This window comes from Dermacentor variabilis, chromosome 2 (assembly GCF_050947875.1).
Source record: "Dermacentor variabilis isolate Ectoservices chromosome 2, ASM5094787v1, whole genome shotgun sequence".
Taxonomy (NCBI): Eukaryota; Metazoa; Arthropoda; class Arachnida; order Ixodida; family Ixodidae; genus Dermacentor; species Dermacentor variabilis.
Window position 1 is genome coordinate 83,696,935 of NC_134569.1, and position 27,599 is coordinate 83,724,533.

General features: G+C 47.0%; 1 protein-coding gene across 1 annotated transcript in view; it reads left to right on the forward strand.

Moving 5' to 3' along the window:
* LOC142570360 (membrane metallo-endopeptidase-like 1) overlaps positions 1 to 24,713 on the forward strand; it is a 189,654-nt gene extending 164,941 nt beyond the window's left edge. The window contains exons 3-5 of the mRNA XM_075678748.1: positions 20,104 to 21,609; positions 21,949 to 22,211; positions 24,314 to 24,713. Coding sequence (XP_075534863.1) covers positions 20,449 to 21,609; positions 21,949 to 22,211; positions 24,314 to 24,713 — 1,824 coding nt within the window. The 5' untranslated portion in view covers positions 20,104 to 20,448. The remainder of the gene's footprint in view (positions 1 to 20,103; positions 21,610 to 21,948; positions 22,212 to 24,313) is intronic.
* The last annotated feature ends 2,886 nt before the right edge of the window (positions 24,714 to 27,599 follow it).

Consider the following 27,599-nt stretch of genomic DNA (forward strand, 5'->3'; position numbering starts at 1 on the left):
TTCTACACCTAAGTAAATTTTAAAAGAAACGCCTTCATAAACACGCTAATCCATAAAGCGTGCTCAAAGCGATATCTGCAAGGCCAAGAGTCCTGGCCAAGAAACCCTCCTCCAGCGCATATCTTCAGGCGAAGTGTCGGCGTCGATTTTTCTTCTCCGCATTACCGACATCAGTGGATTGAGCCTCGCCTCCACTGTGCCGATTCCGGTAGAATATTCCATTTGGCAGTGATGTTGAATGTTGGGAAGCAAGGCATGAACTTCCGTTAGGAGCCATGTTTAGGAGGGATGAGCCAGAAACAAAGAGAAACAAGATAATTTGGATTTAGAGAGAGAGGGAGTCAGGAGCTTCAGTGATATTCTGGAGATATTAGCCTGGCTGTTCGACTCGCATTTAACACCGCTTCACTTCACATAGATTACAACATGTGCTTTGTATGTGCCTTTAATTGCTTAGCACTGTACATATCATAATTGTTACCTGGAGTGTACTCCAAGTTCTGGGTAACAATTAGGATATGTACAGTGATATACAATTAAAGTCACATACAAAGCACATGTTGGAATCTATGTGAAATGAAGCGGTGTTAAATAAATGCTATACAACTAATTGCAGTGCGTGCGATTCTCGTTATTTCCACCCTGTACAACGTGTAATCTCATGCGATGTTTGTTTATGCATCGCGCAGGGCACAACTTATAAAGCTTATGCAACGTTTACCTTTATGCACTACACCGTTCGCAAGCTATTCTGAAATCCAAACCCAAATACGAGCAAAACAAATGTAAACGTCCATGCAAAATTATGCGCGCAAAGAAAGCTTCGCTTAGCAAATTAAGCAGTTCTATGCGGCGAACGCTTTCTAGAGTTCTAGAAGGCGAACTCTAGAAGGCGTTCGCCAAGAACAGCGCCGCCTGAGAGCGGAAAACTAAAGGCGCGCGATGGTTTGCGAATGCAATAGGTAGTTTATGCTAGAGTCTTCACAGATAATACGCAAGCTTACAGTAACACATTCTTCCAAAATTCAGCGCAACATTGGTAAATAATTGAGTGATTTAATGCTTCACCGAACACCTCTGTAGAGTTCTCACCATCATGTACACAATGTCTATACACAGTCCTTGCATTTCGCCTGGGAACATCTTCTTGTCCGCCTACACGGTGATTGCCTGGAAATTGCACTGAGGATTCTGCTGTATATACACGGTAACACTATCACCGATAAGCTGCTAACAGTTGACGGTGCCGTGCACCCGTGTCACGTGTGCAGGTGTACATGCCGCGCCAAAGCGGGTAACACGAACGGAACGAGACGAAAAGGACCAAGAAGGTTTACACGTGAAAAACACTCTACCAGCCGTAAAGAAAAGGGCTTACAACTCCACAGGATCAGGAGGCGTTCCCGCCACATGTAACACAAGGCGACGGTGACAGTTACGTATTGGATCACGCTGGCAGAAACAGCGACGACATCTGTGAGTTTATTGACTATAATCAACGTTACGTGGTAAATCCATAGCTTTTGTCACCGTTTTCGGCAGCTGGATAGCGAGTCATCAGCGTCAAAGTCTATAGGTGTATATATAACGCTGTAAGAAGGGTTTCGTAAGTCCCCCCTTCTTTTATGTACGCTGTCAACGGTGGTGTTGTTCTTTTTTTTTATTTATAGAAAGACCACCATAAGCTACAAAAGATTATCTAAAGTTTCTCAGCAAGCGTCGTTCTCTTCCTCATTAAACCTTTGTTGTACTGAGCGGCTTCGGTGGCTTCAATTCCCTGAAGCCCACGCATCCGGTGTGACGCCACGGATCCTCGAATAGTCCCGCCTGCATAAAGTAAAAGGCAAGCGAGCGTAAACGAGCAAGGATACAATTCCTTATGCGTGAATGCATGTGAGAACGAGCGATAGTGCGCAAGAGGGTCCGTTGACGCATGTGTGAGTGCGCCATAGCAACGACGAAAGACAGGCATCCTGGAGTGCACGACGTTGAAATTTTTTTTTTCCACTCTTGAAGGAGATAACTGGTATTTTTGAAAATTCTTTCGATAATTCCGGCATACAGTGGCGTTCTTCCTCCTAATACGCGCATATATATATATATATATATATATATTCTTTTTTTGGCTACTCTGAAACTTCAGTTGATAAATCGATCTTATCACCATATCGGAGTGCTGCTAAGCGGCTGAGACGCCGTTGAAAAGTGGCGTCAGGTTTACATCCACGTGAAATGAAAGCATAAAGTTTCTGTCGAGTACGCCTTTCACGCTGAGCGCGTCCTGCTTGCGTGGATGGATCGATTAATCTTATGCTTCTGCTGCCGTGAAATGAACTGTCTTGAGCGCTCGAGTGGAAAGGAAATAAATTCGAGTGCCTTCGCGAGTGCCTGAGATATTCTGTGAGAGTGTATACATATATAGTTGCAGCCTCTTCCTCCTCTGGCTACTCTCGTAGTTCTTGTAACTCGTAGCCCCGTCCTCTCAACACAGAAGTGCTGGGAGTGCCACATGGAAGAGAGGGGGGAGAGATAAAGAGAGAGGGAGAGAGAGAGAGGGCTCTTTAATGAAAACTGGAGAGGTTTGGCACGCCTAGACTGCAGCTCCAGTTGAATGCGATGATAAATGGAATGATGCACTCAGGCCATAGGACACTTAACACTCGCATAACACACGCATAACACGACAGGCAATACTGAAGTATCCCTCCTTGAGGCCGGTGGCTCTCAGAAAAGTCGGGAGCGCCTTGGTAGCGCGGGACGCACAGGCGGCACTGGCCCACAGTACAAGTGCATATTGTATTTCCAGGTGCGAACCTTGAGGTACATTGAGGGCTGTCGTTAGGACGGTCCACGAAGTGATTCGTGTCTCCCGCTTTTTGCACACTCAGGTCAGCAGGCGCAACGTTGTGCACATACTCTGAAAAGCTGCTTGATAACGTGGGAATCGAAATGGCTTTCTCACGCGTGCGCAAAGCCACTATATTTTCCGCAAGTGCCGCGGATATACAGTGCGCAAGGAGGTCTCACGCTTTATTTCTGGCGACACGCTTTCGTGCCACACAAAAAGAGGCGCTCAGGCAAAGTAATAGCCAGCCCAGACTGTCATGTTAACACCGCCTGTCGAAACACCACCACCAATAGTTAGTAACATATATATATATATATATAAAGAAAGCCTTGGCAGCTATGCAAAGGGGGAAGGCAGCTGGGGAGGGTCAGGTAACAGCAGATTTGTTGAAGGATAGTGGGCAGATTGTTGTAGAAAAACTGGCCACCCTGTATACGCAGTGCCTCATGACCTCGAGTGTACCGGAATCTTAGAAGAACGCCAACATAATCTTAATCTATAAGAAAGGTGACGCCAAAGACTTGAAAAATTATAGACCGACCAGCTTACTGTCCGTTGCCTACAAAGTATTTACTAAGGTAATCGCAAATACAATCAGGAACACCTTCGACTTCTGTCAACCAAAGAACCAGGCAGGATTTCTTAGAAGCTACTCAACAATAGACCACATTCACGCTATCAATTAGGTGATAGAGAAATATGTGGAATATAACCAACCCGTATATATAGATCTCATTGATTACGAGACAGCGTTTGATTCAGTCGAAACCTCAGCAGTCGTGCAGGCATTTCAGAATCAGGGTGTAGACGAGCCGTATGTAAAAATAATGAAAGATATCTATAGTGGCTCCACAGCCACCGTAGTCCTCCATAAATAAAGCAACAAAATCCCAATAAAGAAAGGCGTCAGGCAGGGAGATACGATCTCTCCAATGCTATTCACAGCGTGTTTACAGGAGGTATTCAGAGACCTGGATTGGGAACAATTGGGGATAAGAGTTAATGGAGAATACCTTAGTAACTTGAGATTCGCTGATGACATTGCCTTACTTAGTAACTCAGGGGACCAACTGCAATGCATGCTCACTGACCTGGAGAGTCAAAGCAGAAGGGTGGGTCTAAAAATTAATCTGCAGAAACCTGAAGTAATGTTTAACACTCTCGGAAGAGAACAGCAGTTTACGATAGGTAGCGATGCACTGGAAGTGGTAAGGGAGTACATCTACTTAGGACAGGTAGTGACTGCGAATCCGGATCATGAGACTGAAATAATCAGAAGAATAAGAATGGGCTGGGGTGCGTTTGGCATGCATTCTCAGATCGTGAACAGCAGGTTGCCATTATCCCTCAAGAGAAAAGTGTATAACAGCTTTGTCTTGCCAGTACTCACATACAGGGCAGAAACCTGGAGGTTTACGAAGAGGGTTCTACTTAAGGACAACGCAACGAGCTATGGAAAGAAGAATGATGGGTGTAACGTTAAGGGATAAGAAAAGAGCAGATTAGGTAAGGGAAGAAACGCGAGTTCATGACATCTTAGTTGAAATCGAGAAAAGAAATGGGGATGGGCAGGGTATGTAACGAGGAGGGAAGATAACCGATGGTCATTAAAGGTTACGGACTGGATTCCAAGAGAATGGAAGCGTAGCAGGGGGCGGCAGAAAGTTAGGTGGACGGATGAGATTAAGAAGTTTGCAGTGACACATGACCGGGGTAATTGGAGAAGTATGGGAGAGGGCTTTGCCCTGAAGGGGGCGTAACGCGGATGATGATGATGATGATGATGATGGTGGTGGTGGTGGTGGTGGTGGTGGTGGTGGTGGTGGTGGTGGTGGTGGTGGTAAAATGAGTCATCAAGAGAAAGTAGCAGGGCTACTATTACATCAAATAAAGCAGAATCTGGCTGGAGAGAAGGCTTCGGCAAGGGGACCTGTCGAACGATGAGTCCCCTTGTCGAAACGATGTCATCGTTCAGTCACTGTCCATAACTTCAAGTACCCATCTTTGTGTAAACCTCCGCCATGTACAAAAGAGAAAAGTACGTCGCAATATTCGATCATGACAACAAATACCGCGCGCCACTGTGCTTTCTCCTGCAACGTGTAAGTTCAAAGGATGAGACGCTCTACACGCCTTGAGAGTTCGTGTGCTGTAATTAAGCACTGTTCGGCGAAATTTTATCTGCAGACAGCTATGCAATGTTCAACGCCACGACGAGCGGCAAAAATATCTTGGTACTAATTAAGTCACGGTGTAACCTAATATTCTGAACATTAAGCAGTGATTTGGGCTTGTTGTTAGGACATCGTGAGGCTCATAGCGCGTGAAAAAGACAAGGACGAAAGGGAGACGTGACTTAGCGCCTGTGTGTCACGTCTCCCTTTCGTCCTTGTCTTTTTCACGCGCTATAGGCCTCACGCTGAATTTGCTACAAAATAAATTGCGAGTTAACCAGCAATCTAAAGTAGTGACATTGTGTTACGGGCTTCTGTATTCAACTGTCACCTTCCGGCAAGAGAGAGAGAGAGAGAGGGTGTGAACTTTAATGAGCACCAGCAGTTCAGTCGGCTGGGCCTAGGCCTCCCACGATGGGACGTGGAGGTCTCGCCTCTTCGCCGCTTCGTAGGCCTGCTGAGTCGCCCAGAGTTGGTCGTCGAGATGGGAGCTGCGCACTCCCATAGCATGTAGGGGAGTGTTGCTGATTCAGTTTTACAGACCTTGCACGTCTGGCTCGGGTAGATGTCGGGGTATATGGTGTGATAGCGTGTGAGGGAGGGGTATGTATTCGTCTGTAACAGGCAAAGGGTGGTTGCCTGTGCTCTGTTTAACCTGCGGTGAGGGGTGGGGAATATTCTTCTTGCGAGGTAAAATGACTTCACAAGGACGTTGTATCTTGTAAGGCGGTCGCGTCCTGCAGGTGCACCTGCACCGTCTCCGGCACGGTTGACTAGTCCTCGTGCTACGGAGTGCGTAACCTCGTGTAGGTTGGTGAGGTGCGGGTGGACAACGCCGGCGTGTGCTGGGATCCAGACGAGGGTGATTTGATTTTCAGACGAATGCGGGGCTTATTGTAAGATACGGAGTGATTGCTGAGAAATACCTTCCGGCAAGAAAAACAAATATATGTGAGTCATCTAGTACAAAACCCTTTCCAGGAGCGCCGAGCGTCCTGTCCTGGATCGTTTTTCTTTTTTTCATAATCGAACCGCATTATTGGTGATGTTCTCGCATTGTTATTATTATTATTATTATTATTATTAATATTAATATTATTATTATTATTATTATTATTATTATTATTATTATTATTATTATTATTATTATTATTATTATTATTATTATTATTATTATTATTATTCCAACACAAATTATTTGCTAAATTATCCAAAACTAACGAACTATGGAGAACACAAAAAGCTGCTTTCGTAATCCGAAGGCGACGAGGCCGCCTTCATTTTATGAAGAGTCAGAGCTCTGCTTTCCGCAAGTTGTTTTATTTATTTATTTATTTATTTATTTATTTATTTAGCTATAGAAGCATGGGAAGGTAGGCCACGTCAGAGCCGGCTATGCCAAAATCCCAGATTCGTTATGCAAGATAAGAAAAAAGATTTGTTTGCTGTTGCAGAAACATAATCTGCCTGTGTCAGTTGACTAGATCATTAGTATAGTTCGTTAGCCCTGCATTTAAAACAAATTCCACGATAGTTTCCCGTCCGAGAGACGAGACGAAAGTGATCTTCGCAGTGATTACGAGTCACTCCGCGTACTCACGCCGAACAAAAGACCCAGTGAATCGTGATAAGCTAGCGTCTTTCTTGGAATATTGAGTACAGCCAACTTCACAATTAGATGAACGCGAATTTCACCTTTTGAACGCGAACGACTGATTGGTTTGGAAGCAGCCCCGGTCTGTATGAGCAGCCAGCGGTACCTTACTCTAGCGACGATGTGGGTCGAAACGCCCCAACCGTTTTAACTCAACAGCCAGCCAATGTGGCGCCGCTCCAAACACACACGTTCTTGTTTCCGCCCTTTACTTCTCGGTCCCGCCGCTACAACATTCCTTTACACGGAGCAACCAGTGTCGATTCAAGTATGTAGCGTACGTCTGATATTTTGTTCTGCACGATAAATTTAGCACAATTTTCCAGGCTTCTTGAATGACAGTCTGCATTTGTAATCAGCTCACTTTCTAATGTCTAGGGTGGTACGAATATAGTTTATAGTTAAGTAGTTTCTAGAATATAGTTAAGCAGCTTCTGAGGTCGAATGCAATATCGAATATTTGTCGAAAAGTTAGCGAATGATGTACAGCGTCGTCACCATTAATATCGAACAATTTTTCTCGCACTGGTATTCACAACATACAAAAGCTGTCATTACATTGGCCATTATAAAACATACTTTACTAAAGTAGCATTAGGAACAACTAAGCAGTTTGTTCGCAAACTCGGGGCTCATTAAAACGCAGGTGGTCATGCAAGACAGCCTTGGGCGTCATGTGATATCCGCACACACCTTCGTGATCAAATCAAATGGGCGTGTTGTCTGCGGCGATGACAGGGCGTAAAAATGGAGCTTTTTTTTTTTATTATTGCGATAAAGGCTTGCCCTGAAGGCATAATTCTTGGAGCGCATATGTGTATTATATGTGTGCTGTGAGGCCTGTGTTGTGTATGAATTGAAGCAGTGTTTTGTGGTATCTGTTGTCATGTATCCAGCGGTCATAGCTGGTTGTCACACTGTAGCGGAGGCCGGCTTGCAGTAGGAGATGCGAGCGTTCCGATTGTAAACCCGTACATGTCCATATTAGGTGGTATGCATCTGATTCCACCACAGGAACGGAGCAGTATGGACACGTAGCACCCAGTGGTAAATGCGACCAGTTCCACCTTGAGATAACAGCCGGTGTAAGGGCCACCCCGGCCCGAAGCCTCCTAAGCACAACTTCCTCCGCCCTAGTAAGGTGAAGGGGGAGGGAGCAGACACACGGTGGGATAAGAGCGCGTGTGTCCTGCCGGAGAACATTTTTACGGGCTCGCAGCGAGTTACGGGGTTGGGGTGGGAGGGGAATAGGTAGAGGATCAGGATTAGGAGGGCAGTGTGCCTGCTGGTCAGCAGCAATGTTGTGAGGGTTCGCTGAATGGCCTTGAATCCAGTGTACCTTGACGCAAGTAGCTGTCTTACTATTCATAGTGTGTATTCCCTCGCAGATTTCCATCGCCTTATCAACCTTCTTGAGTTCCTGAATAGCCGCTAAAGAATCAGTGAAGATATCTAGTTGCTTGATAGTAGGCACCTTAGATGTCACATCTTGCACAGCGTCGTGGATGGCTTGAAGTTCCAGTACTAGAGCGCTGGCTTCCGTAGATAAATAGCGCTGGTGGCCGCTGATGAAATTATGCGTAGTACTCAGGAATGATGTCCTTCCGCCGTCAGGGAGAATGGCAGCATCCGTATAGACTTTGCAGGTGTTAACGCATGATGCATCGACGATGTTGTGTTCGTCAATAATACCTGTTGTATCGCTGCGTCGTAACTTCGTTGGCTTATTAGTTGTGATGCTGGTGAATTCCCAGGGAGGCATTGGATAGGGCTGATGGTCAATCCGAGAGCCGCGGTGAAAATGAGCATGCAACGCAGCGACAGCCGGAATAAGTTGCTTTTTTATTTCACGTGCTTTTTCACGTTGCAAGATTACCTCTGCAATTGTGTTGAGCTGGGCATGTTCCTGTAAGGTTGGTAGCGGAGTGATGCGGGGCAGTGCTGTGATTGTGCGCATAGCATCGCGATTAATCGTCTCCAACTGTGCCAGCTGTGCCAAAGTCAGCCGTTGAAATTGTGCTTGATATAAAATTCGTGGCTGCAAGACTGCACGCACCAACCGTCGAGCTACGTCAGTACGAGCTCCAGCAGCTTTTGCTGCAATGCGACGAATAAGGTGAAGTGTTTTTGACGAACTCTGTCTGGTTTTACGGAGCCAGTGTGCCACTGGTTCGAATGATCGCGGCAGATGATCCCATCATTACATGAAGTACGTCGCAATGATATGTAATTTAGATTAGAATTATGTGGTTCAACGTGTTCAAAACCACGTTATTACCCCTGAGGCTCCAAGCAGACCAGAGAGCTCTATATCAAATTGAACGTCTGCACCGCGCATCGAATAGTCAATCGCTCCTTGATCGTCTCATTAACCGTCCGCTATCTCGCATGGGAAAAATGGCGGCATTATTTATGAATATATCCGCCGTGGTCGTTTAGTGGCTATGGTGTTGGGCTGCTAAGCACGAGGTCGCGGGATCAAATCCCGGCCACGGCGGCCGCATCTCGATGGGGGCGAAATGCGAAAACACCCGTGTACTTAGATTTAGGTGCACGTTAAAGAACCCCGGGTGGTAAAAATTTCCGGAGTCCCCCTACTACGGCGTGCCTTATAATCAGAAAGTGGTTTTGGCATGTAAAACCTCATAATTTAATTTCTTTTTATTTATGAACATCACTGACATTTCTGGACATGCTGTTTCAGTTGCGCCTCCACTTCCAAAAGATAATATGAAACACGAATTCCCCATTTACCTCACAATCCCTGATATACACAAAAAGTCTGATATGCCTGTTTCGGCAATATTCCAATTGGCTCAGTTTCACGTGTTCGAAAGGTTTCCAGATTATCTTCAAGTATTCACAGCTGCATCTGTACACAGCGATAGATAAGGTGCCTCTGCAGCTTTCTTCTGCCCTTCGACTCAAATACGGTGTATCTTTCAAATACCTCATCCAACTTCGTCAACAACTGCGGAGCTAGCAGCAATTAATGTTGCACCGAAATACGTGCAAGAGGAGTTAACTACATCAAAGATTGGCATCTTTACGGACTCCCGCGCTGCCCTTAGCAGGTTACAACGCTGACAGATTGATTGCTCAGTTGTGCGCAGCATTACTGACCCTGCAAGCAAAATTTCATCATGTGGGGTATATCTCTTTGCTCAATGGATACCTTCCAACGTAGGAATCACCGGAAATGAAGAGGCCGATCGACTGGCTTCAACTTGCGCTCGTAACAACTGTGACTGCCCAGAAATTTTGTGCAAGCTTGATGACGCTCGTCTGCCGATTCGTCGCCACCTACTCAAGCAGCATCCAGACCAGCTCGTCGCAAATGGAACGTTCCCGCCTCGCGTTCGCGGTCGAGGCTTGCCTCGTCGCGCTAGAGCACAACTACTTGAGCTGAGGGTTGGCTGCGTGAACGTGCACGAACGTTTATGTATATAGACAAGGACGTGTGGCCAGTCCATCGTGTACGTCTTGTAGCTGCTGCGAGACACTTCAGCACCTTATATTTGAGTGCCCCACTTTCAGTGCGCAGCGCATGTCGCTAGTGAGAGGCTATCATCTCCTTGGCCTGCGGTGTACGACACTGGACGAATGTTCGTACCCCAGTGGTTGTGCGTCTAAACGTGATCAGGCTCATCGCGCTCTACTCACTTTTCTAGAGTTAACTTAGGTTCGTGTTTGTAGCGTCGAAACAATTTTATTCAAAATTCTGTAGTAGCGTGACGTTCAGTGACCGTCCCTATACCGTGTGTGATCTGTACCGTGTGTTCTACTTTATTCTTTAGATTTGGCCTGTTGCTCTTCCTTTCCTCTTTCCTCCCCTCCTTCCTACCTTCCATTTCTGTGTTGCTGTCACTTCCTCCTGAAGAGTAGGCAGGCGTTGTGCCCCTTCCGGTGGCAGTTGCCAGCCTGCTCCTCGCTTTCAATTTCCTGTTAATTGTATATATGTGTTCAAAACAAATAATAATAATAATAATAATAATAATAATAATAATAATAATAATAATAATAATAATAATAATAATAATAATAATAATAATAATAATTGGAAGCACGCCGTAGTGGGGGACTTCGGATTAGTTTTGACCACCTGGAGTTCTTCAACGCGTACCTAAATCGAAATGAAGGAGCGGTCTTGCATTTTGGCCCAGTAGAAACGAGGCCACCGCGACCGGGGGCAATGAAACGTATTCATATATAATTCGATGAGAAGGCACAGGCGCTGCATCTATGTACAGTAACAAGAAATTCCCGCTGTCGAATTACATGTATAAACAGCATTCCATTGCGAGTGATCGTGGCTCAGGCGGAAAAGTCTGGCTCTCCGAGCGACGCAGCCTGCTCACCGCTGCTGAAGAGGTAGCGATCGCGCTAGCCATCGCGGATCCCCGCACGCGCACGGTTCTCGGTGGCTCTAAACAAGCCATCCAAAATTTCTGAAAACTCACTCTGTGTCCCGCCGCACACATTTTCCGCGGTTGCGCTCTGGACAGAACTGTAAGCTTAGTGTGGGTACCAGCTCACGCGGGGAACTCTGGGAACGAAGAGGTCAACCGTTTAGCCGGAGGCCTAATTAATCGGGAGGCAGGCCCCTTGAACCCGGATGCGCTCGCAGAGGCCCCCAAATCCTATGCTGACATTACCAACTTCTACAAGGACCCGAGACGTGTGTACCCCCCTCCCCACCCCCACCTCGACCGAGCGCAAGCCACCATGCTTCGCAGACTGCAGACCGATTCCATTATCAGTCATTCTAGGCTTTATTTAATCACTGGAGGGGATTACGACCCCGTCTGTACTAAGTGCGACCATGGAGTGTTCGCGACTCGGGCACACATTCTCTGGGGATGCGAGGGTAACCCTCCCCCACAATCATTACTGCCAGCTCCCTCCGAGGAGGGTTGGAACCAGCTGCTGACAAGAGCAGACAAGAAAACGCAACTTGCACTCGTCTTGTGGGCCCAAGACGTCGCTCCCACCTGAGAGCCACACTAGGCCTACCTGCCCTAACTTCCTACCCTGCAGTGGCAGATAATGTTCTCTCTCTCTCTCTCTCTCTCTCTGCTCTAGCTAGTACGTTCTGTCCACTGTAGGTGAGATTAAATTTATTCCATTTCTGCTTCAATTTAATGTATGATCGTGCACAGTCAACGATGTAAAGTATTCAATAACTTTTTTCGAAAATATTGGAATTTAGGAAAAGTTACTATTCCATTCGAGGACTGATCGAATAGGACGATATTCAATTCGTTATTCGAAAGTTCCGAATATTCGCACAAGCATACAGTAATGTCGTTGTCGCATTGTCTCGAACATTTCTCGTTATCGTCAGTATGACACTGATGATGGCCACAACGTGTCAAATACAAGCTTATCTTACTAAGAAAACCAGCGCGAGGACGGGACACACACTAAAACAAAATTACACTGTTTGGGTCGTAGCTTGCCACACAAGAATAAACGTCATCTGTCTTGTCCGCATTTCCTTTCTTACACGCTGTGAGCCCGGTACTTCCCAGTAACGAACGGCATGCGCGTTATCAGCATGACACAGCATTTCCGACAGGAAAGTATACATATATATAGCCGGTGTGGCGTTTTCAAGAAAGGAAACGCAAGCAACGCAGTCGACGATTACTGTTGTGTGGCAGATATACAGCCCAAAGGGTGTACCTTGGTCTACACTCTACACTCTATGAAAAGTTTACACCCTTTGGGGAGCATCTTGTCCCACAACGATAATCGTCATCCGTGTTGCGCGTGTTTCCTTTCTTTAACGCGGCAAGCCCGATTTTTTTCAGTCACGAACGGCATGCGCATTATCAGTGTGACGCAGCATTCTCGACAGGGAAGTAACGAGCGCCGTGTTTTCAGGAAAGGAAACGCAAGCAAGGCAGACGACGATTATTGTTGTGGGACAAATATACATCCCAAAGAGTGCAACCGTTTTAAGAGTGTAAGAAATGTTTACACCCTTTGGAGTGTATATTTGTCACACAACAATAATCGTCATCTGTCTTGCCCGCATTTCCTTTCTTGCAAACGCTGCGCTCGTTACTTTGCTGTCGGGAATGCTATGTCATGCTGATAACGCGCATGTCGTTCGTTACTGGAAAGTACCGGGCTATATATATATATATATATATATATATATATATATATATATATATATATATATATATATATATATATATATATATATATATATATATATCAGAAGAAAGCGTTTGTGGAGTCGGGCAAATATACACAGTGAAGTAGACGCGCGTATGAAGTGATTTATTGACGTTTCGGCCGGGGTCCGACCTTCACCAGAATATAATGTATAGCATAAGTACAGTTTTTATACATGTGAATATCAACCGGATGAAGATATGTTTAGATGAAAAATGAAGAAAATGCGCCAACAGAATGCATGTCGATCGTTCTGAAGAACAGCTCATACATATCTAAACAGATGGCGTTTGCAAACACATCATTTGGAGATACGCACAAAATATTAAATTCGAAAGGCAATTGTCAGGTGACAGGAGAAAACGTCACCGAATAGGTGCTATGTCACCATCAACAACAACAAGTGAAGAAATAAAAATAAAAACAAAAAACGAAAGAATAGTGACGTGCTAGTAAAAAAGGAAGAATCGTGGCTTACTTGTAAAAAAAAACAAGGGAAAATAGGGAAAATGTGACGGGCTATGTAGACAAGCAACTCAATTTTCCTACGCTTTCATTCAAACCAGACGCGACGATATCAAACTTATAGATAAGAAAGGATTCACGGGCTTCTCTATCATAATTTGAACGAAATCCCGATTCAAGCAACGTGACTTTCATCTTATCAATCGAGTGGTCAGGGAGGTGCACGTGTTTTGAGATGGGCAGGTTGGGCAACGTGTTGGCGTGATATTTGTGATTGTTAAAGCGCAAGCTAAAAGGCCCTTCTGTTTGGCCAATGTACTGTTTTTTGCACAGTGGACATTCAGGCATATATATAACGTTTTTAGTATCGCAGTTGAAGTCGCCTGTGATTCTTAAACGAAAGTTTGAAGCCGTACTAGTGACCTGCTGCGATGTACACATGTAGGGGCACACTTTACAACGCGGTTTTCGGCGAGGATGGCTTCCGATGGGCGTCAGGGCAGTCATTCCTAGATGATGATGACAGTTTATCTGGGATATTTGTGACTTTACGGTATAATACTTTAATCGGTTCAGCGAAGATGTCCTTGAGGCGTTCGCTTTGCATTAGGATATTTTGGTGCTTCTTTAGTACATCTGAAACACACGGGACTGGCGAAGAATGGGTTAGGACAAGATTTATGGTATGGGTTGTGACAGCGCACACAAGACAGGGACAACAGAAGAATAAAACGACGACACAGCGCTGACTCTGTGCGCTGTCACAACCCATACCATGAATCCCAACCAACTGGCCCAACTTGCCGTTCTGAGGACAAGATTTGTCTGGGGTGAGGGAGTCAGTTTCTTCGCAGTGGACAGAAGCATCCTACGGTCATGCACTTCTGCGCGTTTTATATATTGCGTCGTTAATTAGTTGTGCTGGATAATTTTGGTTGACTAAAGCGTTCTTTAGAGCGCCGTAAGTTTTTTGAAACCCGGATTGTTCTGAGCAGATCCTTTTGAAACGTAAGGTCGGAATTTAAAGAATGCTAGACTTGCAAGGTTTAGCGTGGGTACTATCGAAGTACAAATATTGAGATCGATCTGTCAGCTTTTTGAATAGAGCAGTAGATAGCTTATCATTTAGCACTGAAACGCCGACATCAAGGAAGTTAATAGTAGATGCAGAATAGGTGTAAGAAAATTATATGGATGGATCGGCATTGTTAAATTTAGAAATGAAGGAAAGCAGCTCCTGTTCACCATGCGACCAAATAAAAAAAAAACATCGTCGATGTAACGCTTGTAAAACAAAGGTTTTAGCGCCCGTGTTAGCAAAACTTTATTTTCTAGCTCACCCATAAATATATTGGCGTTGCTGGGGCCAATCCGCGTATCCATTGAAGTTCCACTAACTTGGACATAGTGTTGACCTTCAAATTTGAAGTTGTTTAGTTCTAAAATAAGTGTCAGCCAAGCGACCAGTGTGTTGCTATCGGTTAGTTTCTAGGGTAATGCTGCTTGGTAGAAACTGACGACTGCCCTGAGGCCATCTGCGTGCGGAATATTGGTTCGTGTAAGAATGTAAGAACAATGTAAGAACTTGCGAGACGCAAGGATTCATTCGCATCGACGCAGCCACCGCCAACGGCCTGACCTGACGCTGCGGTGGCTCCACCTCCCGCTCCCGACTACACCTTCACATAGCAAGCATAACGCGCCAATTTTCTAACATATTCGCGATTTATGCCACTGCTTGTATTGAGTGCTTGAACTGTTTTGAAAAAAGACGCAAATCGACCCGCGCAATCTCATTGAAACAATGTCTCGCCCCGACACCCGCAATACAAGCAAAAGATACGCTCATGTCTTTCTGGTCGTATGTTTCTCGCAAGGCTCCGAAAAAAATCTCACAACATATCCGCTTCTTCTCGCAAGCCTGCATGCCAGCCTTATCTTCAATAGCGATCTATGGTGTAACCTAATCTCCTTCAACCATTTTCGAGGCCACAGTGCTCGGGGCCAGAAAATATTTCTAGTAAGCATAGTGGGTCGATTACCTTTATGCCTACGTTTCGGTTATTTAAAAGTTAGCTCGAGGTGGTTATTCCTCGTATCGAGACAGGATTTTGATCGCGTTCGTTTTGCCAAGGCATCCCTCATAACCTAGGTGTATACGTTTGATATGTAAAGTCATTGATCGAGTGACGAATCGATAAAACACTCAATTACCCGTTCAATCAAAGAAGCGGAGGGTACGCACGAGCACGGCCACTCGATGCACCGAGCGGCCGTGACACGAGAGTTCCGTTTGCTCTCGATGGGCTACGGTGAGCGTGGTGTTTAAAGCCAGGCCCATCTGCGTGGCCAGAAGCCAAATCAAATGCTCGCGCGTACACACAGAAATATGCTTCACCAGATAGCAGAAAGTCAACACATTTGTTTGGTTGTTACTGCTTCTAACAGACAGTACTGAAAAGGAGCTAGCATCCAGCATTCATCATCAAATTCAAGCGTTTAATTCGTGGATCCGTAGAAGAAACGTAGACGTTGCACTGATGAACATAACTTCATTCATAAAAGAAGGTAACATTCTCATAAAAGCCTTTTTCGCACGAAAGAGAAAATGTAAGGTAAAAATGTTGAAACAATACTCTGAAGCAGTGGCGTACCAGCTATTTCTAGAATGGGATGGGCGGGGGAGGAGGGGTCAAACCGCAGAAGATCTGAGCTCTCGCTCTCTCTCTGTATAGCGAATTGCTATTACAATTAGTGAAGTAGCCTGAAAATGCTTACGTCAGTTATATTTATATTTAACAGACAGGGACCTATTTATCACTCACACATGGTGAACCATGGGGGCCCGAAAATGATCTGAATTTGTATTTATCTCTTGCAACTATATACAAAATCTCAAGATGATGCAGGGACCAAAGGCAATAAGTTCCCCACAGTGGCCCCGAATCCCGCCCAGTAGCATCAGTGCAGCGCATATAAAGAATACACATTTGCTACAAAGAATTTGAATAATTCAACAAAGAATTGTAATTGCTGTCTAACTCTACAGCATAAATGTTTCGATAGTTTAGGTAATAGTGTTGTCGAGGTTACATACAACGACGTAGAATCAACATAAATTGCTTGCTATATTTACATTTAAAAAAAATTGACCCGCCATCCCAGCCCTGCAACAGTGACCAGCGAATCTGTGGAAAACCACCACAACTGCTCGGGGAGGGGGGGATGCAATGCTTTATTACTTTATAACGCCACCCCCTCCCCCACTCAATTTCCGCTAGATTTGATATCTGTTGAGTTCGTAGTTCTTCCAGGGAAACGAGATAAATTCTTTGTTCACGAAACACATTCAAAAAGCTCCGCATAGCTTACATGCGTAATTTACTGCAAATTTATAAGTAGTCACCTGTCTTTGAAGTTTACCTGCATATTGCCCATAACGCGCCCTTTATTTTGGCCAAATATAAACAAAATGTCTTGTTTAGTTCATCGAGGACATCGCTGAACCTAAGACTGGACGTGTTATGGCGCCTGAAAATAGGGAAAGAAAAACGAAGGCTCATTAATTACTTGCAACGCTCCTCACCGGACCAGGAATGTAAAAATTTTGTCGCACGTTGTAGTTACTATGTCCCCCCTCCCGTTTCCACAAGATATAAATCTGTTGTAAGCTACAGCTATGTCAGGAATTAAGCATAGCTGATAGCGGCCATATCGCACGAAGGAGTGGGTACGCGCCATCGAAGAAGGCGCGTACCCACTGATCCAATCCAATCCAATCGGGTCGAGCGGCTGGTGAGATTGAAGAAGAAGAAGAATTCTAACCGTTGTGTCGCTTGGTCTCGGAGAGCTGTCACGTCGACCTCGAAAAATAAGTTAAACAAAAGCAGGATCTCGTGCAGTGTTACAAATGGCGAGGAAGCGCAAGCGCAAGGGCGCTAGCAAGAAAGCCAGCGTGCGCGAACGAGAGACAACTGCTTCTGCATCCCCAGCTGCGCCGGTGACGCAAGCCGACGCCGGGACACGGGAGGAAGAAAAGTGCGACCAGGAAGCTCCCAGTCACGAGAAGACCCACCACGCCGAGGCTCTTACGGGCGAGACGTCGACGCCTAGGGAAGGCGTGCCAGACGGGACCGCCGCCCAGCACGCGGGTCTCCGAGAACTTGCAGAGCACGACGAACGTGCTGGACAGCTGACTACCACGGCGGACAAGGATAAGAAGAGCACCGCAGGCGCTGACGACTCGGCATCACCCGCTCCGGTCGCTGAGCCGGGACGCGTCGCATCCAGAGACCCTGAAAGAGCGGTAACACAATACGTATATGATCCGGTCGTATATAAGTTCTGATACCCAGGAGCGACAACATCGAGACATTAGCTCGTGAAACATTAGGCGCGCATATCGGATGCACTTAGGTTACTGTTGCATGGGCGACGTTTTGGCCAACACCGGAGGCGGCGCCAGGACTTTTTTAACGCAACAGCGTTAAGGAGCTCGTGTCGCAGAAAATCCGGTGTCGGTGTCGGCGGCGTTGGCCGTGAGCGATAAATCCCAGAAGGCACTTCATAAATAAAAAAATATCTTGCAAGATGGGCGGGTGGGAATCGAACCAGGGTCTCCGGAGTGTGAGACGCTACCACTCAGCCACGAGTTCGTTCGTTCAAAGCGGGACATAATCGCCTCTAGTGAATGCGGTGTTGCCTTAGAAACGTGCCGTAGAAAGTCATACTACGGTGTATATCGGTAATTACGACCACGTAACTTACAGAAGTCACAGTTTCACGAGTACGTTTCCGCTACATATCTTCTGCGCTCTGCGCACACGCAGAGCAATCTTGCGGCAAACACAGGAGACCCCCTCCTCGCAATGTACGGCGCTGCCCCGACACGAGGCGCGCCACTCGCGCCATGATCGCGTCCGCCTTCATGGCGCGTCGCGGCCCGGCTGTCCGTGCCGATCGCGACGTTTGGCTGGCGTTGATCGTTTGAGTAGGCAGTGCGAACGGGGTGCGATAACGCTATCGCGTTCCACTTTTGAAGGCGAAGCTTAAGCGTCTCCCAATTTTTGTGCTGCGTTTGCAAAGCATGATTCTAAATTTTCGTCGGGAGTGCAGAAGGGCACTCCACTTGGCACTTCATAGTGGGGGTGGGGAAGTGGGGAGGTGATATGAGGGGGTCGGCCTCCTCCTTAGCGCCCGCCCTGGCTAAAACAATCCGCGAACAAAGTGTTGTGCATGGCTTAGTAACGTCAGTCATTGAGCTATAGTTGATCCAACATGATCCTGCATGGTTATAGACTGTTCCATTACACCGCAGCAACGATTCGCTTAGGAAACCATGTTTCTTACCAATTGTTGCTTCGATATAGTCAACTGACAACGCGCGTTTCTTGCAGACAGTTTTTTTATCAAATACTGTCCAGTGTGACGGTGCCCATAGAAAACGGCGCAGAAATGGTCAGAGCGACGCGGCGCCCACGTTATAGATGAGATCAGCCGGCCATGAACGATGGATAAGACTGGCATAGAATCGAGAGAAAGGCATCGCTATATAAGATCCCGGCCCTGACTTGGCGATTCTTCAGTATTCTGTGTACGGCCGGCGTACGCAACCGCGGAGCCACTCGAAAGGGCAAGATCTGCGTGTCCGAAGGCAGGACCGTGACTGAAGGAAGGACATGTGTGTCCTCTTTTTTTGTCTTTCTTTTCTGTTACGTGCCCGTAGTACGATAAAAGAAAGTCAAAGCGCGCAGTTTTTCCTATAGTGTTCTGTAGAAGAAACAACAAAAATGTTGTCACGTGTGCGCAAATCTGTCCGAATTGTTTCGAGGTTTGCGGATATATATAGGCTTCAGTTGAAAAATTATTGAGCGCCGAATACTTTCTGCTAGTTCTATTTGCTTTATCCAAATTGCAGGAACCTACTTGTAAAGCACATCGCACGGTTATATTTCTGCTCACATACCATGAAAGGACCATGCCTATGTGCACTATTCCTATATGCACTATATGCGCCGCATATTAGCTAAGACACCGGCGAAACTATAGACTGCTATAGTATAAAACGTTAATTCGCCCTGTTCTAGAATATGCATCTGTCGTTTGGTTCCCCTATAAACAATGCGAAATAAGCTCGCTCAATAACGTTGAACGGAAATCTATCTGTTTCATTTGCCAAAATTACAGCCGCACTTTCTCACCAAGACAGGCTCAACTATTTTTGAACATTGAGCCATTACTTTCACGTTATCACATTGAAGCCTTAGAACTTTTATATGCAATTAATAACTCCACATCTGTTCTTTCTGATTGTAACTATATCACATTTACTAACGCAAGTTGTACCCGCAGCTCCCACGCCTTGAACATAACACCTATTTATGCCCGTACTAATACATTCAAGTAGAGCTTTTTCCCACGTACAATGGAGCTTTGGAGTTCTCTACCCGATAACATTCGTTCACTATCACTAAAATATTTTATAGCTACCACTGGTAAGCACTTCGTTAACATGTAAAGAGCTTCTTTTTGATCATTCATCTCTTTGTGTATATGTGTGTTTTTAATGTGTAATGTATAGTAATGTATAATGTTCCCACTCCTGCTATAGTCCTATGTTGTACTGCAGTTTGTGTAAATAAATATAATACGGCAAACTATAACAATTAAAGCTGTTCACTAATAACTGTAAAGAGCTCCCATTCTGTATGTTATATAGATCGCGCTTGTCTCTATGGCTTTGACTTCACAAAGAGCGGTGCTTTTATCAATCGCAGGGACCCTCAAGCGAAGGCAGCCACTGTCCCATCGATGACGCGGACAGCGGTGCTTCCGTACCGACTACTAATCATAGGAGCGAAACCACGAAGCAGATCATCATCATCGGCGTCGCTCTGCTGCTTTTCGTCGTAGTGCTCTGGAGAAACTTCCTACCCGTGGAAGGCAACGCGTATCGCGCAGAGAAGAACGTGTCGCCGAACCACAGCGTGTGTCGGACAAGCGCCTGCACGGAGTATTCGAGGCGCCTGCAGCATTCCCTGTCCACCAAGGCCAATCCATGCTACAACTTCTACCGCTACGTCTGCGACTCGTGGAGCGACTCGTCCGGTAGCACCCTGTCCATGACGAGCGAGCGTCTCAAGACGCACGTGCTACGCAGCTGGATCGACGGCGACACGATCGCTCTCAGGCGGGTCGGCGAAATGACGCTGCTCGCAACGTCACTGTTCCGTTCCTGTGTCTCCGGGAACAGCCTTCGTAGCGTTTCTTCTGACGGCATGGCCGAACTTCGAGCACTTATGGATCAGCGGGGCCTTAAGTGGCCGAGTGCTTCAGCGTCCACCCCGCCAGCGCGGGACCTTCTGGGAATGCTTGTTGACTGGACTCTCAACTGGAACGTTGACGTCTGGTTCTCGCTGCGAGTGATTCTCGCCGACACGCCTCGCCACAGCTTCACGTTTCACGTGCGCCAGAGCGCAGCGCTCCAGCGGTGGTCCAAGGAACGAGCTGTCCTGGAAGCTGCGGAACAGCACGAAGCCTTCGTGACCGCCTACGCCAGGGAGTTTGGGACCAGCAACGCCGAGGGATTCGACCGCGCAGTTCAGGACGTCTTAGAGACAGAGCCGGAGATCGAGAAATTTCTGACCGACTACACGCCCGAACGTGAGCTCGCCGGTGACGGCTCCAGTCAGAAGAAAATAGAAACGGACGCCGAGCGTTGGAGAAGCGCGGTTCACCGTAGCCTGGGGCCTTCCGCTCACAACGTCTCCACAGGGAACATCGCATTAATCTCCAGCCAAGGTCTTATCGCCGCGGTGGCCATTTTGCTGTCCAGAGACGCCAAGAGGGAGAAATACTATTCGTCCATAGGCTGGGCGGTGGCCAGAGAGCTGGGTCGCCTCGTCAGCGGCAGTTTGAGGGAACTTCATGGCATGACGAGCACTGACCTGCTGCTGTGGTGTTGGGACAGGATGGACAAGTTGACCAGCAGCGCTCTTGTGGCGCCGTTCTACAGGAGCACGCCACTGGGCAGCGCAGCTGCATTATCGCGAGAGCTTTTCGACACGCTTCGAAGCAGCGTCTCTCTGGCCCTTAGCGAAAATTCGTGGATGGACAATCGGACGAAGCAGATCGCGTCCTCGAAGATAGCTACCTTGTCGCTCGCCTTCGGGTTTGCCAAGGGAACCTTTCCTCATGTTCCGCGCGTTGACCAGCCGTCAAAAAGCAACGGAAACGAAACACTATTTCGTGCTTGGAAAAGAGCAACCACTACCTACCAATCGGTACGTATACTTGCGCATCTCATTTCATGCTAGACCCACTAACAAATGCCGCTTTATAACATCGTGCCAGTCTGTGCGCCTCAGGATATGATCACAACGTGCACTGTATACTGTGGACGTAATACATGCGTCCTGAACTATAAATTGACGATAAACTACATAAAGCTGGCCGCTGTCTTCCTACTAGTCTTCCAACACCTTCACTTAGCGCTAATATCGGTGTCACTGCCACGCATCAACAAAGCCACGCACTCCATTTGCGGCAGCGAATGCATTTCCCTGACCCATTCGAGGGTCGCATGTATACGGTTCTTTCGTTCTTGTGTTCTTCGCACCCAGTTGTCCTTGGAGGCAAAGGCGAGCTTGCATTCCTACGAGCTGCTCATGAGCAACGCCTTCTTCCACGGTGACACGGCTACGGTGCGGCTGCAGCCATCGCTGCTGCAGATGCCCCTGTACGCAGACACATTGCCTGTCAGCTTGCGGTACGCGGGCCTTGGATACGTCCTCGTGCATCAGATGATGCGTGCCCTAAGCGACATCTTCCCCTTACTGGAACAAGACTTGCGAGACCCAAATTTGCAGAGTCATCCGTCAATTCAGTAAGTGGGTGTTGGTTCTTGAGGAAAAGAAAACGCACTTTCACTTATATTTAGGCGCACGTTGAAGCTCCAGGTCGGTCGGGATCAGTTCAAATCCTTGCGCTGCGGAGTACCTCGAGACAGGCCTTGGAACAGCTTTGGGAATTGCCTCGGGGCCAACTCAGATTTCACTATTCAAGTACATATGAAACGCATAGCTGCTCGCATTAGACAATCGGCCGATTTGAATGAAGTTTGTTGCATTTGAGAGCTACAATGTGCTGACTGCTGTCTGTAGTAAAGAGAATTTTATTTTAGGGCCTCAGAAGTATTACGATAATTCCCGAAAATGAGCAACCTATAACTAAGTAGGCACCTATAACTGTCTTCAACCAGCAAGCCGAGATGTACGACAGGCCATTTGCAACGCTCTTCTCTGTAACGCGGCTTTTCGGCGCAAAGCTCGCGTGCAAAGTACACCGCGCGCTGGAGCCAAAGTGATGAATTGGCTTTTCAAGAAAGACTTTTCACCGTCACCTCTATCAGCTATGAAATAATTTCATGCGTGTATTCTGTTTATATATATATATATATATATGAACCTTATAACTACTGCACAAGTGAATAGTTAGAATATATTAAAATTTGGTACGACACAGCTCAAGAAAGATAATAAAGGGAATTAGGGAGCTGGGAAGAAATGCAAAGCGGTAAAAAATCGCCGACAGGGCTCTGAATGCAGTTCGACTTGGGAAGCTGACATTTCTTACCTTTAGCTCTACTAGCAATCTGGCTAAAGCGATCCAAGGAACGAAATATATACAGCGCCGTCTAATCACGGAAGCACCGTTTTCGCAGTACTCCGTATGCTCGTCCATATCCCATTTTTGTTGGTACTGAGTCTTTGAACACGAGGCCTTAGAAATGAACCCTTTCAACTTTCAGTTATACCATAAGAGGCTTGTTCAACTGAGTAAGTTGCTTCTTACTGATCGTAAAGCAGTGCACTCAGCCAACACCCAGAATTTGGAACGTTATTTCAGTCGCATTTCAGCGTGGCGTCAATGCCTTAGTTTTTTCGCCGGATTTCGCGCATGCCGATCATCAAGACCGAAGCCCGTCTCTTATCGTCGCTGCAAAAAAAAAAAAAACCAACGCACACACAAGAACAACCGCGGTATCGCCCAAAAGGCGAAGCATTGATTGCGATAGCAAATTATTAGAAGTCTGTACGCAGTAATGTTAGATGTTTTATAAGCTGTATAAACTGCTGCTAAAATTCGCTTACCAAAACAATTGGCAATCATGGAACTAGGCGCGAACTAGGCGGGCGAGAGCGCAGCGCATACGAAGCCATCAGCCACATTGAGTCGGCTAGCCTTCGAACCCACCGCAGATCACATCAAAGATAGGACGCGCGCCACCGCGCTCGGCTAAAAGCGGAGACGCACCACCCTGCCCCTCTCCCCCCTCCTAGCACGCGCACCCTCCCAACACCCTTTAGCGGGTGTTGACCCCTCCCGTGCGCGCGCGAGAGTAGACGACACCGCACCGAGCCACCATCCGTCTCCTCTCGCCGTCGCATGCTTTCCCTCGCACCTACAGCATACGGCGCACGGCCGCGATGTTATCGCACGTGGACTTTATGCGGAACCTCATGGCGACGGTGACGCCGTCGGTGGACATTCGTCTGGAGCGTCCATATATAATTGCTATCACAACAAAAAGATAGAAGGAAAAAGACAGAAGCAACGTGCAATTTAGCTTGACCCTGAATACAATGTGGCCATCGTGCGTAGCAAGACAGACGTGCCGACAGTTAGCGCGTCAAAATTAGGACTAAATCTCGACGCATGTGGTTGGCGAAATCTTCAACGCTATACTATGCAGTTCGCCAGAGCTATACCAGCGACAGCCGAAGAATTGTATGCAGAAAAGCTGCGCACCGAGGTGTGATATTCGTTTTCATATCGCGCAATCCGATAAGTTGGGATCTTAAGCGAATTTAGTAGTTTTTCTGACATTTTTTTTTTTTTCGCGGCTTGGGCTGTATGGAGTCAGACTACAACGTCACTCAAATGCGGGGTGAGGAACTGTCGTAAACGATACAGCGACGGACGCAGGGAGCGCAACCGACGCGTCCAGTGCCTGCGAAGGTTCCATCGTGAAGCATCGGCGGCCCCGGACAACACCTTCAGCAGCCACAACTACTCGGACTGGTTCTGCGACTTCGCCGCTGCGCCGCACCTTTACGCCGCGGCGTTCGGGCCGCCGGGCTCGGGTCGTCCGAGCCGCGCCCAGCAGGAGGAAAGGCTCGCGGGCATCGAAGAGCTCAGCGCCGAGCAGCTCTTCTTCGTGGGTCTCTGTTCGACGCTGTGCGCGAACCCGAATCCCGACAGCGGCCCTTCGCCAGCCGAGGCGAGGTGCAACGTGCCACTCATGCACATGCCCCAGTTCGAGAGCGTCTTCCAATGTGCCCCGGGGCTACCCATGACCCCGACCACGCGCTGCTCCTTCTGGTGACGCTTTCGCGGTGTTACAAAAGCCGCATGCGCGAATCGACGCTGTAGCGTCTACGTCGCGCTTACTCAGTTGGTACGTTTGCATTCCGTGTCCAGGGACTGTTCCGTTGCCCGAACATATAGCGCTGCAACCGACTGTGCTGCTCTCGCCACGGTGCCAGCCGCACGAGACCGTGGCACGCAAAGTAGGATGTCAGCACGTGCCAAACGCTCTACATTACTGCGAGGCACCGTACCTTTTTCCTAAGCAATTTAGTCGTGCCTGCGATACTGTGATCCTTAATCAAATGTTCGCTGAATTTTGTAATGAGCTTTCACCTCCGGTGTTAAGCGAAATTGCGTGCGGCATTATTTCGTGCTTTCCTATGCGAGAAAGCTTTTTGTGTTCGTGACTGCACTTTCCAGACAATATCCAGCCCAGTCGGCTGTTTGCCATGGGGCTACAGTACTGAAGTAGTAATGTGTTACACCAGACGCAATTATGATATTGTGTTTTATGTAGCGCTTTAGTTTATTCCATTGTGCAATAATATCGCGTTTCTAGGTTGGTGCTTGCCTTCACCTACCGTATAATAAATGCCATTTGCGCGATGGCGCCACCGCCGTTCGCGCCCTGGAAAGCGAGCTCCGCTGCACAGATATACTTAGCGAGGTGAAGCCCACACTGGGGCCGTGACCGAAATTGGTTTTTAATGCCAATCGACGCATCGTCGGTGCGAAGAATTCTCCTGGGGCAGTATTCTCGGAGGATCACTTTTAGTGATACTATCACTTTCGCGTAACTTAATACGCGACGCGTTGGACGATTCGCCCGCTTTTGCTCAACCAGCATATATTTCAATATCATAGTAACATCAACCAACATAGAATTCAATCAGCGCGCACTGAAAGCAATATCTCCGAAAGTGACTGTCTGAGAATACGTCCCCTGGTTTTTCTTCATACTTACGACACTCCAAAGAATCGACGCGTTAAGAAGCGTGGTTAGTGAATACCAATATCCAGCCGTAGCAGCGTAAATCGCTCAGCGAAATTAATTGAAATTGTATGTACATACGTGACTCGTTTTCACAAACTGTTTTCCGACAGCTTTCTAAATCCTTCATCTGTTGATCTTACCAGGCTACTACTGTTGTCGACATAATCAAACTGAAGTTGGGACCACGAATCGTCAAGCTAAGCTGTATGTTGCGATCTGAAATATTTTTAGGAACATATTTTAAATTGCAACATTAATTAGGGCGGGTTAAGGTGGATGGTTAAGGTGATCTTTACAGTAAGCTTTACAAGACTTTCACCTTCGCGTCTCTGATGCGATGGCTAAGGACAACTGGAAATTTTTAAGACAGTGATCGGAAACTGAAAGGAAATCGAGTTGGTGGGCAACGCTTGAATACGACACCACGATGCTGCCAGAACGAAACATAACGCGCACTTCGCGCCGCCCGCAGTTCGGAACGGCGGCGCGCTTGGGTTATCGCCTGTTAAAAGCGTGCAGTATGCTTCCTACGCCATGCGCTGTGAAACAGGTGAAGATGCTTATCGCAACGAATTGGCGATAGCTGTGAATGGAAACGTGCTACGACCCGCGAAAGATGCGAATAGGTTTTTTCTGGTACCGGAATTGGAAACAGAGTGCTTGGCAGGTCTTTCGCATGGCGTCATTTTCACGTGACACGGGCGCCGAGTGCTGCGGGGAAGCCATACCGCTGTGATCGCCTACTGCTCTCGATCGCGCGTGCCTTGCAACTTTTCTTGTTTACATGTGATCTAGCGGCCGGAAAAGACATCACACAATCGCAGCTTGGCGAGTTACTGAACGTTGGTGCCGAAAGATTGTGTTTCCCGGTGCCGCATTAACCGGTAAAGAAGCGTAACTGTATTGGGTCATTTTGTGCGTTCTCGACCACGAACGTTGGCGCCGAGGAATTGTACTAAACAGAATCATATCCACAAGGTTCTGCTGTAGTTAAAAGTTTTCGGAAGAATAGCAAAAATGGCAGGTTGGTTCCTTTCAATTATTAATGCAAAAGGTACAATATACAAGCAAAACAGTAATATGATGCCGAATTTCAACTGATTTATTCTTGTAGTCGGGACCCCTATTTTTCAGCCGACATGCTGCTGCACGGGGCATCTCAGTCTGCATACACAAGGGGGGAAACAAAATAAAAAACACCCACAAAAGCAATAACTCATACTCCTCCTATTCATATAGTAGTACTGGCAACACCATTTCGCTATCAATGATGCCCGCAAACAGCTGCCCTGCAAAATATTAAAAAACATTCTGCCACAAGCCAAAGCAGTGCGCTGTGCAATTTTTTATCCTTAATAATAGTAACTTCCAATAATTACTTCCACAAGTTTTCTCAAACACTTGCAATTTTCGCCATATATCTTGTTTTGTTCTACCACCCAAGGGATTCAATACTGAGCATCTCCAGTACTTAAAAGTCAGGCTGGGCCCGGCCCCCCTTCATTTTTTAAGGAGGGGCTCGGCCCACCCTTGGCAGGTCAACTCTAGCGCAGCAGCACCCATTCGACAAGTGCTGGAAGTTATTGAAGTTAATTTATTACCAGTAGTGCCTTTTGCAGGGCAATTAAAATTATCAAATTTTTCAGATAGATTTTCTCGTGCGTGTTTTAATATATATATATATATATAATTATCATCAGCCTGGTTACGCCCACTGCAGGGCAAAGGCCTCTCCCATACTTCTCCAACTGCCCCGGTCATCTACTAATTGTGCCCATGTTGTCCCTGCAAACTTCTTAATCTCATCCGCCCACCTAACTTTCTGCCGCCCCCTGCTACGCTTCCCTTCCCTTGGAATCCAGTCCGTAACCCTTAATGACCATCGGTTATCTTCCCTCCTCATTACAT